Source organism: Phyllobates terribilis, unplaced genomic scaffold (assembly GCF_046119375.1).
Source record: "Phyllobates terribilis strain yellow unplaced genomic scaffold, ASM4611937v1 Scaffold_12__6_contigs__length_324123572, whole genome shotgun sequence".
Lineage (NCBI taxonomy): Eukaryota > Metazoa > Chordata > Amphibia > Anura > Dendrobatidae > Phyllobates > Phyllobates terribilis.
Genome location: NW_027362772.1, coordinates 35,475,940 through 35,496,955, shown reverse-complemented (window position 1 = coordinate 35,496,955; position 21,016 = coordinate 35,475,940). Strand labels below are relative to the sequence as shown.

General features: G+C 59.7%; 1 protein-coding gene across 1 annotated transcript in view; it reads right to left on the bottom strand.

Moving 5' to 3' along the window:
• Positions 1 to 21,016, bottom strand: part of ETFB (electron transfer flavoprotein subunit beta) — a 39,376-nt gene that overhangs the window by 14,848 nt on the left and 3,512 nt on the right. The window contains exon 2 of the mRNA XM_073655754.1: positions 2,101 to 2,259. Coding sequence (XP_073511855.1) covers positions 2,101 to 2,259 — 159 coding nt within the window. The remainder of the gene's footprint in view (positions 1 to 2,100; positions 2,260 to 21,016) is intronic.

Below are 21,016 nucleotides of genomic sequence, written 5' to 3'. Positions count from 1 at the left end.
CCATCTCTATTGAGAGTATTCATCCAGGAGGGCACAGGAAGCAGGAGGCGAGGGCGCGCAAGCAGGGGGCGAGGGCGCGAAAGCAGGGGGCGAGGGCGCAGGAAGCAGGGGGCGAGGGCGCAGGAAGCAGGGGGCGAGGGCGCAGGAAGCAGGGGGCGAGGGCGCAGGAAGCAGGGGGCGAGGGCGCAGGAAGCAGGGGGCGAGGGCGCAGGAAGCAGGGGGCGAGGGCGCAGGAAGCAGGGGGCGAGGGCGCAGGAAGCAGGGGGCGAGGGCGCAGGAAGCAGGGGGCGAGGGCGCAGGAAGCAGGGGGCGAGGGCGCAGGAAGCAGGGGGCGAGGGCGCAGGAAGCAGGGGGCGAGGGCGCAGGAAGCAGGGGGCGAGGGCGCAGGAAGCAGAGATATTTGCGCTGGTTATCAGAGACTTCTGTGGCTGGCACCCTGGTGCACGTCAAGGTGTCATGGGAGGCAGAGTTAACACCAGAGGCACCCAGGATACACAGGTGAAGACCACCGCGCCGGTCCGGTCACCGCCCAGATGAAGGCCGCGCCAGTCCAGCCACTGCACAGGATCGGATGCCGGATAAGGAAAGAGGATGCGGCAGAGTTCACTGCCGTGTCGGAGCGCGGAGGGCACTGCGGGGTATCAGCGGTGAGGAGTCTGGATTGTATGATTAATACGTCCTGGGCCTGTGTGCCGCTTTATCCGGGGAGCCCGGAGTGTGGACCCCCGGGCCTCCAGGACTCTGCGCTCTGACTGATCCCTGAGACAAATCCATCAATGACGCCAATTACAGCCCCTGAGCTGCCGGGGACCCTGCACAGTCCTGTGCTGTAATGAGAGGCGACAGCTCCCCCTCCCTGCGCCGCTCCCACCTTTACCTTCCGCGTTTCTCTGGCGCTGTGACAGGCGGCTTCAATTACCTATCGCTGGACGTCCGAAGGGCCCCCGGAGGACATCCGGATTAAATTAGCATCTGACTCCTGCATGGACAGGGGCCAAAGTCGGGGGGAGCCGCTGCTCATCAGAACCTCACAAAGAAACATACATATATATATATATATATATATATATATATATATATATATATATATATATATATATATATATATATATATATATATATATATACACACATATACAAACACACCAGTCTCATGCTCACTGTTACAATGTATCAGTGCAGATAAGATGTATCACAAGGGATTGTGGATGTGACTGCAGCAACCCCTCAGCTGTGAGAGGCAGGCAGAGGAATGAGCTCATGCACTGCATCATTACAAACTCACTGTGCTCAGCAGGGGGCGCTGACCTGACGCCAGAGGGAGTCCAGACACCAAAGGGAAAGGAGTCTAAAGTTTTGTCTATCCTTGCAAAAAATTAAATTCCGACACTTGCAGTTTTTACCACTAGGTGTCAGCATATCAGTGCATACGAGCAACAGGGAGATCTCGCTTTACAGCCTACAGTAAACTGAAGTGTCTAAAAATAAATTAGGAAAAAAAAAAATAAAAATCAGCACTTGGTAAAAAAATATATACATATATTTGGTTTTCTTATTGCTGGTTTTTAAGACTCAACTTTTTTTTACTTTTCTGTCGGGCCTTGTTGTTTTCCTACACCGAGCCGACATTTCTACTGGGACCGTTTTGGAGAACGTACAACATTTTCATCTCTTTTTAATCCAGGTATTGTCGCACCTGTATAACACAGCCAGCACCTGCCAGGTATAGAGCAGGGTCAGCTTCTGTGCTCGCGTCTTGCACCTGCCAGGTATAGAGCAGGCTCAGCTCCTGTGCCCGTGCCTTACACCCGCACCGGAATAGACTCGCCAGGAATTAGAAAAACATGGCTGCCTTCTTCCAAAATCTAGCACAGGTCTACGAGTTACAGCTTAGTTCCACTGATGTGAATGGTGCAATACCACTCACAACCTGTGCACAGTGGTGGTGCTGTTTTTGGAAAAAGGAAGCCATTTTTTTCACAGCTGAACTGGGTGTGCAAAGACTCCAGAGCACCGAGTGATCGCCAGGTCATCGCAGCCACCTTGATTCACTACCAGACAGAGGCGATTATAAGCCACGTCTGCGTAAAAGTGGCGTACCTGACACTGCTGGGGGCCGCAGCTGATGGCGATGATCTCACTGACGATCTTCTTTTCCTTTAACCTGACGGCTTCTTCCACCGCGATCTCACAGAACGGATTCATCGAGTGTTTCACGCCATCGGTGACCACGCCGGTCTTATCGGGCTTCACTCTGACCTGTGGAGCAACGAGAGGCGACATTGGGTTACGGAGGGTGCACCTACTCACCAGGCAAAGTCCCCCAACAGCTCTTCTTTACTCTGATTCAATGTGACAAATTGCTGCTGTGAAAAATTATAAAAGAGGGGGGGTCCGCAGCACCATGCAAAATGCTTTCCATCCTGAGCCTCCTAATTCAGGCAGATGGTGTGAAACTGGAATATTACTGTATGGGTACATATCACAAGAAATGAGCCCCTAGGGATCATCTTCCTGGTAAATTAAATGCCAAAGGTCATTTTTTTTTCCTGCTTATTAATAAATCTTTTTTTAATTAGGGATAAGAAACGCGTTTCGCGCCTCGCAGACAGGTCCCGTGTCAGCAGGACGCCGTGTGACGAGCCGCCTCCACCTGCCGCAGAGGTTAAACATTCAATCTGGACGCTGAAGTGCATCTCAAGGACACGCTGGTTGTGTCGCCTTGAACAGATGCCAGGAGAGAAGCGTCGCGCCATCGCCCTCCCTGCCACTGCAGAGCCGCGCTGCACCGGACCATTTAGACAGGAGAACACCTTTACTATCTGCGCTGCTCACAATCTCCTCTGATAGGAGCCAGACGAGATAAGGAATATGTTAAGTCAAATCTCATTTCTGCTGTGGGGGGAAAAAAAATGAGAAATGGAAGATAGCGGCAGCGGGGTCGTCCTGAGCTGCCAGAGCTCCCCCTGGTGGGCACAACTCGGAAACACAAGGCAGAAAGCAAAACGGGTCGTCTGACCGCGGTTTACTGAGAACGAAGGCGCTCGGATGTCAATATCTATTATGTATATATGTGAATGAGGGGGGTCATCACCGGCTCATTACAAGACTAACAGTAACCCCTTAATGACACAGCCAATCTTCATTTTTGGCACGGTCATTAAAAAAAATCGTTTTTGGCCCAAACTATTATTAGTTTGGGCTTGTTTCTTTTTTTTACTATCTTTATTGGATTTGATTTTATTATTATTTGTGGATTATTTTTTATCATCATTATTATTTTAGGCAGGTTTCTTTTTTTTTACTATTATTTTGGGATTTTTTTTTTTTATTATTATTATTATTTGGGGATTTTGGGCTTGCTTATATCTATAATATAACCGGGGACGCATACCTCTGTCTGAAGCCTTTACAGACGTGCAGTCTGGCTCCAGACAGAAGCAGGCATCCAGCCGTTCGTTACAGGTAAGAGGAGTGTATGTCGCCGGAGATCGCGGTATGCGTAGGCACTGAACGCATACCGCGATCTCCGGCGCCATACTTACCTGACCGGGGGGAGCGTCGCCGCGGCGCCATACTTACCTGACCGGGGGCCTGCAGGCGTCAGAATCGGCCCATGCGCATAGCGCTATCCGGCGCCATTTTACTGAAGACATATTTGCAGTGTACAAAGGGTATACAGTATTATTTTGGGCTTTTTTTAATATAATTTTTTTTCTAATTATTATTATTTATATTACTATTATTTGTGGCTTTTTTACTATGACTTATTTTGGGCTTTTTTTTTAATTATTATTATTCTGGGATTGTTTTGGGTTGTTTTTTTGCCAGATGACTTGTGCTTTTCGCATAACACCATTCGTTTTCTCATATAAATGTACTTAAAAAAAAAAATTATAAGTGCAATAATAAAAACTATAAAAAAAAATGCAATTCTGCCATTGATTTTTAGCTTTCCTTTTTACAGCTTCCACAATGCAGTAAAAGTGACCTGGAAACGTGACTCTCCAGCTCTGTATGGTGACAGCGATACCAAACACGTATATTTTTATTATTATTTTAGGGACTTAAAAAATTCTGAACTTTGCATAAAAAAAATGTTTATGTCTCCAATAACTAATTTTCCGCTAATGGAGCCGTGCGAGGGCTCGTTTTTTGTGTGCCGAAAGGGGATGTCTAGGATTAAAAAAACATGGCTTCCTTCTTGCAAAAATAGCGCTAGTCCCATCTGCAGTGAATTGTGCAGAGCAGCACGGGCCGGGGACATTAGTGAGACGATGGAACGTAACACCCGTCACCATCACCAGTGAGTGATGCCGCATCTGTGGCCGCCATCTGAGGGGTCTTATGAAACAGCCCTTTAAGCCCTCGACTGGCGGGACCTGCACCAATAAGGATCATCTCCATCCTGAGCCGCGTCTGAGACGGTGACGGCGTCTGCTCCGATTCTCACATCTCCTCCAGAAACAAAAGCTGAAAGCTGAAGGAATAAAAGAAGCGACGTCTGCGCCATTTCCATACAAATCATCTGCAGCTACTGACAGCCGCCGCTCCTTCATCATCACAAGACGACACCAGACAGGAAGCGACAGATCATCCTCCTCCTCCGCTGACTCACAGCTCACAGCTCCTCATTAGCTCCTAAAGTCGCTGACGGGAGGAGAATCTCAGGGGCTTAAAGTAGGAAAGAGTTGTCACCGGACAGTTACTTCTAGAGGCCATTATTACTGTCTGGGGTAACACTGAGGCACGGTTACTTTTTAGGATGTCCACATGGGGCCTTACTACTTTGTCAGGAGCACACAGGGCTTCTTATTAATGTCAGGTGGGGGGGGGGGGGGGGCACACACAGGGCTCCTCATTAACGTCAGGGGGCACATAGGGCTCCTCATTAATGTCGGGAAGGGGGACACATAGGGCATTATTCTGTTGAGGGACATCATTATTACCCTCTACCTGGCACTTTATGATTTCAGGGCGCTTTCTGTCTGCTGCACATTCTTTAGAAAGTAATTAGCAGAGACATCATTTCTGAAGTATCGGGGTCCCTGCTCCGCACAGCAGGTGCAGCACAGAATGAGGGGCATCAGCAGGACGGGAACTAGTGAGGACGGTGCTGTGAAATCTGTCTGCACAGCACACTCTGCAGAAGAGTCGAAGCCGGGGAGAAGTCGTCATGGCAGTCTGGGCTGGATGGAGAAGAGGTGAAAAATGAAAAACTCACTCCTGGGCTCCTGGAGCCGGAGATAGTCTGGGACAAGGAGGGAAGAAAGTCGCCAGGTCATAAAACTGCAAAGGTTTTGGTCCCTTCACCTGAAAGCAGCTCTGACAACTGACCTGACAACCACACACACACACACACAACCCGCACCCCCTCCTCCTCCTGACAACCACACACACCCAGATCCTCCTCCTGACAACCACACACAGGCAGCTCCTCTTCCTCCTCCTCCTGACAACCACACACACCCAGATCCCCCTCCTCCTCCTGACAACCACACACACACCCAGCTCCCCCTCCTCCTCCTGACAACCACACACACACCCAGCTCCCCCTCCTCCTCCTCCTGACAACCACACACACACCCAGCTCCCCTTCCTCCTCACAACCACACACACACCCAGCTCCCCTTCCTCCTCACAACCACACACACCCAGCTCCCCCTCCTCCTCACAACCACACACACCCAGCTCCCCCTCCTCCTCCTCCTCACAACCACACACACACCCAGCTCCCCTTCCTCCTCCTCCTCACAACCACACACACCCCCAGCTCCCCTTCCTCCTCCTCCTCACAACCACACACACACCCAGCTCCCCTTCCTCCTCCTCCTCACAACCACACACACACCCAGCTCCCCTTCCTCCTCCTCCTCACAACCACACACACACCCAGCTCCCCTTCCTTCTCCTCCTCCTCCTCACAACCACACACACACCCAGCTCCCCTTCCTCCTCCTCCTCCTCCTCACAACCACACACACACCCAGCTCCCCTTCCTCCTCCTCCTCACAACCACACACACACCCAGCTCCCCTTCCTCCTCCTCCTCCTCCTCCTAACCACACACACACCCAGCTCCCCTTCCTCCTCCTCCTCCTCACAACCACACACACACCCAGCTCCCCTTCCTCCTCCTCCTCCTCCTCACAACCACACACACACCCAGCTCCCCTTCCTCCTCCTCCTCACAACCACACACACACCCAGCTCCCCTTCCTCCTCCTCCTCACAACCACACACACACCCAGCTCCCCTTCCTCCTCCTCCTCACAACCACACACACACCCAGCTCCCCTTCCTCCTCCTCCTCACAACCACACACACACCCAGCTCCCCTTCCTCCTCCTCCTCACAACCACACACACACCCAGCTCCCCTTCCTCCTCCTCCTCACAACCACACACACCCCCAGCTCCCCTTCCTCCTCCTCCTCACAACCACACACACCCCCAGCTCCCCTTCCTCCTCCTCCTCACAACCACACACACCCCCAGCTCCCCTTCCTCCTCCTCACAACCACACACACACCCAGCTCCCCTTCCTCCTCCTCCTCCTCCTCCTCACAACCACACACACACCCAGCTCCCCTTCCTCCTCCTCCTCCTCCTCCTCCTCCTCACAACCACACACACACCCAGCTCCCCTTCCTCCTCCTCCTCCTCCTCACAACCACACACACACCCAGCTCCCCTTCCTCCTCCTCCTCCTCCTCACAACCACACACACCCCCAGCTCCCCTTCCTCCTCCTCCTCCTCCTCACAACCACACACACCCCCAGCTCCCCTTCCTCCTCCTCCTCACAACCACACACACCCCAGCTCCCCTTCCTCCTCCTCACAACCACACACACCCCCAGCTCCCCTTCCTCCTCCTCACAACCACACACCCCCCCAGCTCCCCTTCCTCCTCCTCCTCCTCACAATCACACACACACCCAGCTCCCCTTCCTCCTCCTCCTCCTCCTCACAACCACACACACACCCAGCTCCACTTCCTCCTCCTCCTCACAACCACACACACACACCCAGCTCCCCTTCCTCCTCCTCCTCACAACCACACACACACCCAGCTCCCCTTCCTCCTCCTCCTCACAACCACACACACACCCAGCTCCCCTTCCTCCTCCTCCTCACAACCACACACACACCCAGCTCCCCTTCCTCCTCCTCCTCACAACCACACACACACCCAGCTCCCCTTCCTCCTCCTCCTCACAACCACACACACCCAGCTCCCCTTCCTCCTCCTCCTCACAACCACACACCCACCCAGCTCCCCTTCCTCCTCCTCCTCACAACCACACACCCACCCAGCTCCCCTTCCTCCTCCTCCTCACAACCACACACCCACCCAGCTCCCCTTCCTCCTCCTCCTCACAACCACACACACACCCAGCTCCCCTTCCTCCTCCTCCTCACAACCACACACACACCAGCTCCCCTTCCTCCTCCTCCTCACAACCACACACACACCCAGCTCCCCTTCCTCCTCCTCCTCCTCCTCACAACCACACACACACCCAGCTCCCCTTCCTCCTCCTCCTCCTCCTCACAACCACACACACACCCAGCTCCCCTTCCTCCTCCTCCTCCTCCTCACAACCACACACACACCCAGCTCCCCTTCCTCCTCCTCCTCACAACCACACACACACCCAGCTCCCCTTCCTCCTCCTCCTCACAACCACACACACACCCAGCTCCCCTTCCTCCTCCTCCTCACAACCACACACACACCCAGCTCCCCTTCCTCCTCCTCCTCACAACCACACACACACCCAGCTCCCCTTCCTCCTCCTCCTCACAACCACACACACACCCAGCTCCCCTTCCTCCTCCTCCTCACAACCACACACACACCCAGCTCCCCTTCCTCCTCCTCCTCACAACCACACACACACCCAGCTCCCCTTCCTCCTCCTCCTCACAACCACACACACACCCAGCTCCCCTTCCTCCTCCTGCTCACAACCACACACACCCAGCTCCCCTTCCTCCTCCTCCTCACAACCACACACACACCCAGCTCCCCTTCCTCCTCCTCCTCACAACCACACACACACCCAGCTCCCCTTCCTCCTCCTCCTCACAACCACACACACACCCAGCTCCCCTTCCTCCTCCTCCTCACAACCACACACACACCCAGCTCCCCTTCCTCCTCCTCCTCACAACCACACACACACCCAGCTCCCCTTCCTCCTCCTCCTCACAACCACACACACACCCAGCTCCCCTTCCTCCTCCTCCTCACAACCACACACACACACCCAGCTCCCCTTCCTCCTCCTCCTCACAACCACACACACACCCAGCTCCCCTTCCTCCTCCTCCTCACAACCACACACACCCAGCTCCCCTTCCTCCTCCTCCTCACAACCACACACACACCCAGCTCCCCTTCCTCCTCCTCCTCACAACCACACACACACCCAGCTCCCCTTCCTCCTCCTCCTCACAACCACACACACACCCAGCTCCCCTTCCTCCTCCTCCTCACAACCACACACACACCCAGCTCCCCTTCCTCCTCCTCCTCACAACCACACACACACCCAGCTCCCCTTCCTCCTCCTCCTCACAACCACACACACACCCAGCTCCCCTTCCTCCTCCTCCTCACAACCACACACACACCCAGCTCCCCTTCCTCCTCCTCCTCCTCACAACCACACACACACCCAGCTCCCCTTCCTCCTCCTCCTCAAAACCACACACACACCCAGCTCCCCTTCCTCCTCCTCCTCACAACCACACACACACCCAGCTCCCCTTCCTCCTCCTCCTCACAACCACACACACACCCAGCTCCCCTTCCTCCTCCTCCTCACAACCACACACACACACCCAGCTCCCCTTCCTCCTCCTCCTCACAACCACACACACACCCAGCTCCCCTTCCTCCTCCTCACAACCACACACACACCCAGCTCCCCTTCCTCCTCCTCCTCACAACCACACACACACCCAGCTCCCCTTCCTCCTCCTCCTCACAACCACACACACACCCAGCTCCCCTTCCTCCTCCTCCTCACAACCACACACACACCCAGCTCCCCTTCCTCCTCCTCCTCACAACCACACACACACCCAGCTCCCCTTCCTCCTCCTCCTCACAACCACACACACACCCAGCTCCCCTTCCTCCTCCTCCTCACAACCACACACACCCAGCTCCCCTTCCTCCTCACAACCACACACACACCCAGCTCCCCTTCCTCCTCCTCCTCACAACCACACACACACCCAGCTCCCCTTCCTCCTCCTCCTCACAACCACACACACACCCAGCTCCCCTTCCTCCTCCTCCTCAAAACCACACACACACCCAGCTCCCCTTCCTCCTCCTCCTCACAACCACACACACACCCAGCTCCCCTTCCTCCTCCTCACAACCACACACACACCCAGCTCCCCTTCCTCCTCCTCCTCACAACCACACACACACCCAGCTCCCCTTCCTCCTCCTCCTCACAACCACACACACACCCAGCTCCCCTTCCTCCTCCTCCTCACAACCACACACACACCCAGCTCCCCTTCCTCCTCCTCCTCACAACCACACACACACCCAGCTCCCCTTCCTCCTCCTCCTCACAACCACACACACACCCAGCTTCCCTTCCTCCTCCTCACAACCACACACACACCCAGCTCCCCTTCCTCCTCCTCCTCCTCCTCACAACCACACACACACCCAGCTCCCCTTCCTCCTCCTCCTCACAACCACACACACACACCCAGTTCCCCTTCCTCCTCCTCGCAACCACACACACACCCAGCTCCCCTTCCTCCTCCTCGCAACCACACACACACCCAGCTCCCCTTCCTCCTCCTCCTCCTCCTCGCAACCACACACACACCCAGCTCCCCTTCCTCCTCCTCCTCGCAACCACACACACACCCAGCTCCCCTTCCTCCTCCTCCTCACAACCACACACACACCCAGCTCCCCTTCCTCCTCCTCCTCCTCCTCGCAACCACACACACACCCAGCTCCCCTTCCTCCTCGCAACCACACACACCCAGCTCCCCTTCCTCCTCCTCCTCTTCCTCGCAACCACACACACACCCAGCTCCCCTTCCTCCTCCTCCTCGCAACCACACACACACCCAGCTCCCCTTCCTCCTCCTCCTCACAACCACACACACACCCAGCTCCCCTTCCTCCTCCTTCTCCTAACCACACACACACCCAGCTCCCCTTCCTCCTCCTCCTCACAACCACACACACACCCAGCTCCCCTTCCTCCTCCTCCTCACAACCACACACACACCCAGCTCCCCTTCCTCCTCCTCACAACCACACACACACCCAGCTCCCCTTCCTCCTCCTCACAACCACACACCACACCCAGCTCCCCTTCCTCCTCCTCACAACCACACACACACCCAGCTCTCCTTCCTCCTCCTCACAACCACACACACACCCAGCTCCCCTTCCTCCTCCTCACAACCACACACACACCCAGCTCCCCTTCCTCCTCCTCACAACCACACACACACCCAGCTCCCCTTCCTCCTCCTCCTCCTCACAACCACACACACACCCAGCTCCCCTTCCTCCTCCTCCTCCTCACAACCACACACACACCCAGCTCCCCTTCCTCCTCCTCCTCCTCCTCACAACCACACACACACCCAGCTCCCCTTCCTCCCTCCTCCCTCACAACCACACACACACCCAGCTCCCCTTCCTCCTCCTCACAACCACACACACACCCAGCTCCCCTTCCTCCTCCTCCTCGCAACCACACACACACCCAGCTCCCCTTCCTCCTCCTCCTCCTCCTCGCAACCACACACACACCCAGCTCCCCTTCCTCCTCCTCCTCGCAACCACACACACACACCCAGTTCCCCTTCCTCCTCCTCCTCCTCGCAACCACACACACACCCAGCTCCCCTTCCTCCTCCTCCTCGCAACCACACACACACCCAGCTCCCCTTCCTCCTCCTCGCAACCACACACACACCCAGCTCCCCTTCCTCCTCCTCCTCGCAACCACACACACACCCAGCTCCCCTTCCTCCTCCTCCTCCTCCTCACAACCACACACACACCCAGCTCCCCTTCCTCCTCCTCGCAACCACACACACACCCAGCTCCCCTTCCTCCTCCTCCTCGCAACCACACACACACCCAGCTCCCCTTCCTCCTCCTCACAACCACACACACACCCAGCTCCCATTCCTCCTCCTCACAACCACACACACACCCAGCTCTCCTTCCTCCTCCTCACAACCACACACACACCCAGCTCCCCTTCCTCCTCCTCACAACCACACACACACCCAGCTCCCCTTCCTCCTCCTCCTCCTCACCCTCACAACCACACACACCCAGCTCCCCTTCCTCTCCTCCTCCTCCTCACAACCACACACACACCCAGCTCCCCTTCCTCCTCCTCCTCCTCCTCACAACCACACACACACCCAGCTCCCCTTCCTCCTCCTCCTCCTCCTCACAACCACACACACACCAAGCTCCCCTTCCTCCTCCTCCTCCTCCTCACAACCACACACACAACCAGCTCCCCTTCCTCCTCCTCCTCACAACCACACACACACCCAGCTCCCCTTCCTCCTCCTCCTCCTCACCACACACACACCCAGCTCCCCTTCCTCCTCCTCCTCCTCCCACCACACACACACCCAGCTCCCCTTCCTCCTCCTCCTCCTCCTCACAACCACACACACACCCAGCTCCCCTTCCTCCTCCTCACAACCACACACACACCCAGCTCCCCTTCCTCCTCCTCCTCCTCACAACCACACACACACACCCAGCTCCCCTTCCTCCTCCTCCTCACAACCACACACACACCCAGATCCCCTTCCTCCTCCTCCTCACAACCACACACACACCCAGCTCCCCTTCCTCCTCCTCCTCCTCCTCGCAACCACACACACACCCAGCTCCCCTTCCTCCTCCTCGCAACCACACACACCCAGCTCCCCTTCCTCCTCCTCCTCCTCGCAACCACACACACAACCAGCTCCCCTTCCTCCTCCTCGCAACCACACACACACCCAGCTCCCCTTCCTCCTCCTCCTCCTCGCAACCACACACACACCCAGCTCCCCTTCCTCCTCCTCCTCCTCCGCAACCACACACACACCCAGCTCCCCTTCCTCCTCCTCGCAACCACACACACCCAGCTCCCCTTCCTCCTCCTCCTCCTCGCAACCACACACACAACCAGCTCCCCTTCCTCCTCCTCGCAACCACACACACACCCAGCTCCCCTTCCTCCTCCTCCTCCTCGCAACCACACACACACCCAGCTCCCCTTCCTACTCCTCCTCCTCGCAACCACACACACACCCAGCTCCCCTTCCTACTCCTCCTCCTCGCAACCACACACACACCCAGCTCCCCTTCCTCCTCCTCGCAACCACACACACACCCAGCTCCCCTTCCTCCTCCTCCTCACAACCACACACACACCCAGCTCCCCTTCCTCCTCCTCCTCCTCACAACCACACACACACCCAGCTCCCCTTCCTCCTCTTCCTCCTCCTCACAACCACACACACACCCAGCTCCCCTTCCTCTTCCTCCTCCTCCTCACAACCACACACACACCCAGCTCCCCTTCCTCTTCCTCCTCCTCCTCACAACCACACACACACCCAGCTCCCCTTCCTCCTCCTCACAACCACACACACCCAGCTCCCCTTCCCTCCTCCTCACAACCACACACACACCCAGCTCCCCTTCCTCCTCCTCACAACCACACACACACCCAGCTCTCCTTCCTCCTCCTCACAACCACACACACACCCAGCTCCCCTTCCTCCTCCTCACAACCACACACACACCCAGCTCCCCTTCCTCCTCCTCCTCCTAACCACACACACACCCAGCTCCCCTTTCTCCTCCTCACAACCACACACACACCCAGCTCTCCTTCCTCCTCCTCACAACCACACACACACCCAGCTCTCCTTCCTCCTCCTCACAACCACACACACACCCAGCTCCCCTTCCTCCTCCTCCAAGCAACCACACACACACCCAGCTCCCCTTCCTCCTCCTCCTCGCAACCACACACACACCCAGCTCCCCTTCCTCCTCCTCCTCCTCGCAACCACACACACACCCAGCTCCCCTTCCTCCTCCTCCTCGCAACCACACACACACCCAGCTCCCCTTCCTCCTCCTCCTCGCAACCACACACACACACCCAGCTCCCCTTCCTCCTCCTCCTCGCAACCACACACACACCCAGCTCCCCTTCCTCCTCCTCGCAACCACACACACACCCAGCTCCCCTTCCTCCTCCTCGCAACCACACACACACCCAGCTCCCCTTCCTCCTCCTCACAACCACACACACCCAGCTCCCCTTCCTCCTCCTCCTCACAACCACACACACACCCAGCTCCCCTTCCTCCTCCTCACAACCACACACACACCCAGCTCCCCTTCCTCCTCCTCCTCACAACCACACACACACCCAGCTCCCCTTCCTCCTCCTCCTCACAACCACACACACACCCAGCTCCCCTTCCTCCTCCTCCTCCTCCTCACAACCACACACACCCAGCTCCCCTTCCTCCTCCTCCTCACAACCACACACACACCCAGCTCCCCTTCCTCCTCCTCCTCCTCACAACCACACACACACCCAGCTCCCCTTCCTCCTCCTCCTCACAACCACACACACACCCAGCTCCCCTTCCTCCTCCTCCTCCTCACAACCACACACACACCCAGCTCCCCTTCCTCCTCCTCCTCACAACCACACACACCCAGCTCCCCTTCCTCCTCCTCCTCCTCCTCCTCACAACCACACACACACCCAGCTCCCCTTCCTCCTCCTCCTCCTCCTCCTCACAACCACACACACACCAGCTCCCCTTCCTCCTCCTCCTCCTCACAACCACACACACACCCAGCTCCCCTTCCTCCTCCTCCTCCTCCTCACAACCACACGCACCCCCAGCTCCCCTTCCTCCTCCTCCTCCTCACAACCACACACACTCAGCTCCCCTTCCTCCTCCTCCTCCTCACAACCACACACACACCCAGCTCCCCTTCCTCCTCCTCCTCCTCACAACCACACACACACCCAGCTCCCCTTCCTCCTCCTCACAACCACACACACACCCAGCTCCCCTTCCTCCTCCTCCTCCTCACAACCACACACACACCCAGCTCCCCTTCCTCCTCCTCCTCCTCACAACCACACACACACCCAGCTCCCCTTCCTCCTCCTCACAACCACACACACACCCAGCTCCCCTTCCTCCTCCTCCTCACAACCACACGCACCCCCAGCTCCCCTTCCTCCTCCTCCTCACAACCACACGCACCCCCAGCTCCCCTTCCTCCTCCTCCTCCTCCTCACAACCACACGCACCCCCAGCTCCCCTTCCTCCTCCTCCTCCTCACAACCACACGCACCCCAGCTCCCCTTCCTCCTCCTCCTCCTCACAACCACACGCACCCCCAGCTCCCCTTCCTCCTCCTCCTCCTCACAACCACACGCACCTCCAGCTCCCTTCCTCCTCCTCCTCCTCACAACCACACGCACCCCCAGCTCCCCTTCCTCCTCCTCCTCCTAACCACACGCACCCCCAGCTCCCCTTCCTCCTCCTCACAACCACACGCACCCCCAGCTCCCCTTCCTCCTCCTCCTCCTCACAACCACACGCACCCCCAGCTCCCCTTCCTCCTCCTCCTCCTCACAACCACACGCACCCCCAGCTCCCCTTCCTCCTCCTCCTCCTCACAACCACACGCACCCCCAGCTCCCCTTCCTCCTCCTCCTCCTCACAACCACACGCACCCCCAGCTCCCCTTCCTCCTCCTCCTCCTCACAACCACACGCACCCCCAGCCCCCCTTCCTCCTCCTCCTCCTCACAACCACACGCACCCCCAGCTCCCCTTCCTCCTCCTCCTCCTCACAACCACACGCACCCCCAGCTCCCCTTCCTCCTCCTCCTCCTCACAACCACACGCACCCCCAGCTCCCCTTCCTCCTCCTCCTCACAACCACACGCACCCCCAGCTCCCCTTCCTCCTCCTCCTCCTCACAACCACACGCACCCCCAGCTCCCCTTCCTCCTCCTCCTCCTCACAACCACACGCACCCCCAGCTCCCCTTCCTCCTCCTCCTCCTCACAACCACACGCACCCCCAGCTCCCCTTCCTCCTCCTCCTCCTCACAACCACACGCACCCCCAGCTCCCCTTCCTCCTCCTCCTCCTCACAACCACACGCACCCCCAGCTCCCCTTCCTCCTCCTCCTCCTCACAACCACACGCACCCCCAGCTCCCCTTCCTCCTCCTCCTCCTCACAACCACACGCACCCCCAGCTCCCCTTCCTCCTCCTCCTCCTCACAACCACACGCACCCCCAGCTCCCCTTCCTCCTCCTCCTCCTCACAACCACACGCACCCCCAGCTCCCCTTCCTCCTCCTCCTCCTCACAACCACACGCACCCCCAGCTCCCCTTCCTCCTCCTCCTCCTCACAACCACACGCACCCCCAGCTCTCCTTCCTCCTCCTCCTCCTCACAACCACACGCACCCCCAGCTCCCCTTCCTCCTCCTCCTCCTCACAACCACACGCACCCCCAGCTCCCCTTCCTCCTCCTCCTCCTCACAACCACACGCACCCCCAGCTCCCCTTCCTCCTCCTCCTCCTCACAACCACACGCACCCCCAGCTCCCCTTCCTCCTCCTCCTCCTCCTCACAACCACACGCACCCCCAGCTCCCCTTCCTCCTCCTCCTCCTCACAACCACACGCACCCCCAGCTCCCCTTCCTCCTCCTCACAACCACACGCACCCCCAGCTCCCCTTCCTCCTCCTCCTCCTCACAACCACACGCACCCCCAGCTCCCCTTCCTCCTCCTCCTCCTCACAACCACACGCACCCCCAGCTCCCCTTCCTCCTCCTCCTCACAACCACACGCACCCCCAGCTCCCCTTCCTCCTCCTCCTCACAACCACACGCACCCCCAGCTCCCCTTCCTCCTCCTCCTCACAACCACACGCACCCCCAGCTCCCCTTCCTCCTCCTCCTCACAACCACACGCACCCCCAGCTCCCCTTCCTCCTCCTCCTCACAACCACACGCACCCCCAGCTCCCCTTCCTCCTCCTCCTCACAACCACACGCACCCTCAGCTCCCCTTCCTCCTCCTGACAGCCCACACGCACCCCCAGCTCCCCTTCCTCCTCCTCCTCCTCACAACCACACGCACCCCCAGCTCCCCTTCCTCCTCCTCCTCCTCACAACCACACGCACCCCCAGCTCCCCTTCCTCCTCCTCCCACACTCCACCCCCCTCCTCCTCCTCCTCACAACCACACGCACCCCCAGCTCCCCTTCCTCCTCCTCCTCCTCACAACCACACGCACCCCCAGCTCCCCTTCCTCCTCCTCCTCCTCACAACCACACGCACCCCCAGCTCCCCTTCCTCCTCCTCCTCCTCCTCACAACCACACGCACCCCCAGCTCCCCTTCCTCCTCCTCCTCCTCACAACCACACGCACCCCCAGCTCCCCTTCCTCCTCCTCCTCCTCCTCACAACCACACGCACCCCCAGCTCCCCTTCCTCCTCCTCCTCCTCACAACCACACGCACCCCCAGCTCCCCTTCCTCCTCCTCCTCCTCACAACCACACGCACCCCCAGCTCCCCTTCCTCCTCCTCCTCCTCACAACCACACGCACCCCCAGCTCCCCTTCCTCCTCCCTCACAACCACACGCACCCCCAGCTCCCCTTCCTCCTCCTCCTCACAACCACACGCACCCCCAGCTCCCCTTCCTCCTCCTCCTCCTCACAACCACACGCACCCCCAGCTCCCCTTCCTCCTCCTCCTCCTCACAACCACACGCACCCCCAGCTCCCCTTCCTCCTCCTCCTCCTCACAACCACACGCACCCCCAGCTCCCCTTCCTCCTCCTCCCTCCTCACAACCACACGCACCCCCAGCTCCCCTTCCTCCTCCTCCTCCTCACAACCACACGCACCCCCAGCTCCCTTCCTCCTCCTCCTCCTCACAACCACACGCACCCCCAGCTCCCCTTGCTCCTCCTCCTCACAACCACACGCACCCCCAGCTCCCCTTCCTCCTCCTCCTCCTCACAACCACACGCACCCCCAGCTCCCCTTCCTCCTCCTCCTCCTCACAACCACACGCACCCCCAGCTCCCCTTCCTCCTCCTCCTCCTCACAACCACACGCACCCCCAGCTCCCCTTCCTCCTCCTCCTCCTCACAACCACACGCACCCCCAGCTCCCCTTCCTCCTCCTCCTCCTCACAACCACACGCACCCCCAGCTCCCCTTCCTCCTCCTCCTCCCTCACAACCACACGCACCCCCAGCTCCCCTTCCTCCTCCTCCTCACAACCACACGCACCCCCAGCTCCCCTTCCTCCTCCTCCTCACAACCACACGCACCCCCAGCTCCCCTTCCTCCTCCTCCTCACAACCACACGCACCCCCAGCTCCCCTTCCTCCTCCTCCTCACAACCACACGCACCCCCAGCTCCCCTTCCTCCTCCTCCTCACAACCACACGCACCCCCAGCTCCCCTTCCTCCTCCTCCTCACAACCACACGCACCCCCAGCTCCCCTTCCTCCTCCTCCTCACAACCACACGCACCCCCAGCTCCCCTTCCTCCTCCTCCTCACAACCACACGCACCCCCAGCTCCCCTTCCTCCTCCTCCTCACAACCACACGCACCCCCAGCTCCCCTTCCTCCTCCTCCTCCTCACAACCACACGCACCCCCAGCTCCCCTTCCTCCTCCTCCTCACAACCACACGCACCCCCAGCTCCCCTTCCTCCTCCTCCTCACAACCACACGCACCCCCAGCTCCCCTTCCTCCTCACAACCACACGCACCCCCAGCTCCCCTTCCTCCTCACAACCACACGCACCCCCAGCTCCCCTTCCTCCTCCTCCTCACAACCACACGCACCCCCAGCTCCCCTTCCTCCTCCTCCTCACAACCACACGCACCCCCAGCTCCCCTTCCTCCTCCTCCTCACAACCACACGCACCCCCAGCTCCCCTTCCTCCTCCTCCTCCTGACAACCACACGCACCCCCAGCTCCCCTTCCTCCTCCTCCTCCTGACAACCACACGCACCCCCAGCTCCCCTTCCTCCTCCTCCTGACAACCACACGCACCCCCAGCTCCCCTTCCTCCTCCTCCTCCTGACAACCACACGCACCCCCAGCTCCCCTTCCTCCTCCTCCTCCTGACAACCACACGCACCCCCAGCTCCCCTTCCTCCTCCTCCTCACAACCACACGCACCCCCAGCTCCCCTTCCTCCTCCTCCCTCCTCACAACCACACGCACCCCCAGCTCCCCTTCCTCCTCCTCCTCCTGACAACCACACGCACCCCCAGCTCCCCTTCCTCCTCCTCCTCCTGACAACCACACGCACCCCCAGCTCCCCTTCCTCCTCCTCCTCCTGACAACCACACGCACCCCCAGCTCCCCTTCCTCCTCCTCCTCCTCCTGACAACCACACGCACCCCCAGCTCCCCTTCCTCCTCCTCCTCCTCCTGACAACCACACGCACCCCCAGCTCCCCTTCCTCCTCCTCCTCCTCCTGACAACCACACGCACCCCCAGCTCCCCTTCCTCCTCCTCCTCCTCCTGACAACCACACGCACCCCCAGCTCCCCTTCCTCCTCCTCCTCACAACCACACGCACCCCCAGCTCCCCTTCCTCCTCCTCCTCACAACCACACGCACCCCCAGCTCCCCTTCCTCCTCCTCCTCCTCACAACCACACGCACCCCCAGCTCCCCTTCCTCCTCCTCACAACCACACGCACCCCCAGCTCCCCTTCCTCCTCCTCCTCCTCACAACCACACGCACCCCCAGCTCCCCTTCCTCCTCCTCCTCCTCACAACCACACGCACCCCCAGCTCCCCTTCCTCCTCCTCCTCCTCACAACCACACGCACCCCCAGCTCCCCTTCCTCCTCCTCCTCCTCACAACCACACGCACCCCCAGCTCCCCTTCCTCCTCCTCCTCCTCACAACCACACGCACCCCCAGCTCCCCTTGCTCCTCCTCCTCACAACCACACGCACCCCCAGCTCCCCTTCCTCCTCCTCCTCCTCACAACCACACGCACCCCCAGCTCCCCTTCCTCCTCCTCCTCCTCCTACAACCACACGCACCCCCAGCTCCCCTTCCTCCTCCTCCTCACAACCACACGCACCCCCAGCTCCCCTTCCTCCTCCTCCTCACAACCACACGCACCCCCAGCTCCCCTTCCTCCTCCTCCTCACAACCACACGCACCCCCAGCTCCCCTTCCTCCTCCTCCTCACAACCACACGCACCCCCAGCTCCCCTTCCTCCTCCTCCTCACAACCACACGCACCCCCAGCTCCCCTTCCTCCTCCTCCTCCTCCACAACCACACGCACCCCCAGCTCCCCTTCCTCCTCCTCCTCCTCCTCCTCACAACCACACGCACCCCCAGCTCCCCTTCCTCCCTCCTCCTCCTCACAACCACACGCACCCCCAGCTCCCCTTCCTCCTCCTCCTCCTAACCACACGCACCCCCAGCTCCCCTTCCTCCTCCTCACAACCACACGCACCCCCAGCTCCCCTTCCTCCTCCTCCTCACAACCACACGCACCCCCAGCTCCCCTTCCTCCCCCCTCCTCACAACCACACGCACCCCCAGCTCCCCTTCCCTCCTCCTCCTCCCACAACCACACGCACCCCCAGCTCCCCTCCTCCTCCTCCTCCTCACAACCACACGCACCCCCAGCTCCCCTTCCTCCTCCTCCTCCACAACCACACGCACCCCCAGCTCCCCTTCCTCCCCTCCTGACAACCACACGCACCCCCAGCTCCCCTTCCTCCTCCTGACAACCACACGCACCCCCAGCTCCCCTTCCTCCTCCTTGACAACCACACGCACCCCCAGCTCCCCTTCCTCCTCCTCCTCTGGACAACCACACGCACCCCCAGCTCCCCTTCCTCCTCCTGACAACCACACGCACCCCCAGCTCCCCTTCCTCCTCCTCCTCCTCCTGACAACCACACGCACCCCCAGCTCCCCTTCCTCCTCCTCCTCCTGACAACCACACGCACCCCCAGCTCCCCTTCCTCCTCCTCCTGACAACCACACGCACCCCCAGCTCCCCTTCCTCCTCCTCCTGACAACCACACGCACCCCCAGCTCCCCTTCCTCCTCCTCTCTGACAACCACACGCACCCCCAGCTCCCCTTCCTCCTCCTCCTCCTCCTGACAACCACACGCACCCCCAGCTCCCCTTCCTCCTCCTCCTCCTCCTGACAACCACACGCACCCCCAGCTCCCCTTCCTCCTCCTCCTCCTCCTGACAACCACACGCACCCCCAGCTCCCCTTCCTCCTCCTCACAACCACACGCACCCCCAGCTCCCCTTCCTCCTCCTCCTCACAACCACACGCACCCCCAGCTCCCCTTCCTCCTCCTCCTCCTCACAACCACACGCACCCCCAGCTCCCCTTCCTCCTCCTCCTCCTCACAACCACACGCACCCCCAGCTCCCCTTCCTCCTCCTCACAACCACACGCACCCCCAGCTCCCCTTCCTCCTCCTACACCTCACAACCACACGCACCCCCAGCTCCCCTTCCTCCTCCTCCTCCTGACAACCACACGCACCCCCAGCTCCCCTTCCTCCTCCTCCTCCTGACAACCACACGCACCCCCAGCTCCCCTTCCTCCTCCTGACAACCACACGCACCCCCAGCTCCCCTTCCTCCTCCTGACAACCACACGCACCCCCAGCTCCCCTTCCTCCTCCTGACAACCACACGCACCCCAGCTCCCCTTCCTCCTCCTGACAACCACACGCACCCCCAGCTCCCCTTCCTCCTCCTCCTCCTCCTGACAACCACACGCACCCCCAGCTCCCCTTCCTCCTCCTCCTCCTGACAACCACACGCACCCCCAGCTCCCCTTCCTCCTCCTCCTGACAACCACACGCACCCCCAGCTCCCCTTCCTCCTCCTCCTGACAACTAC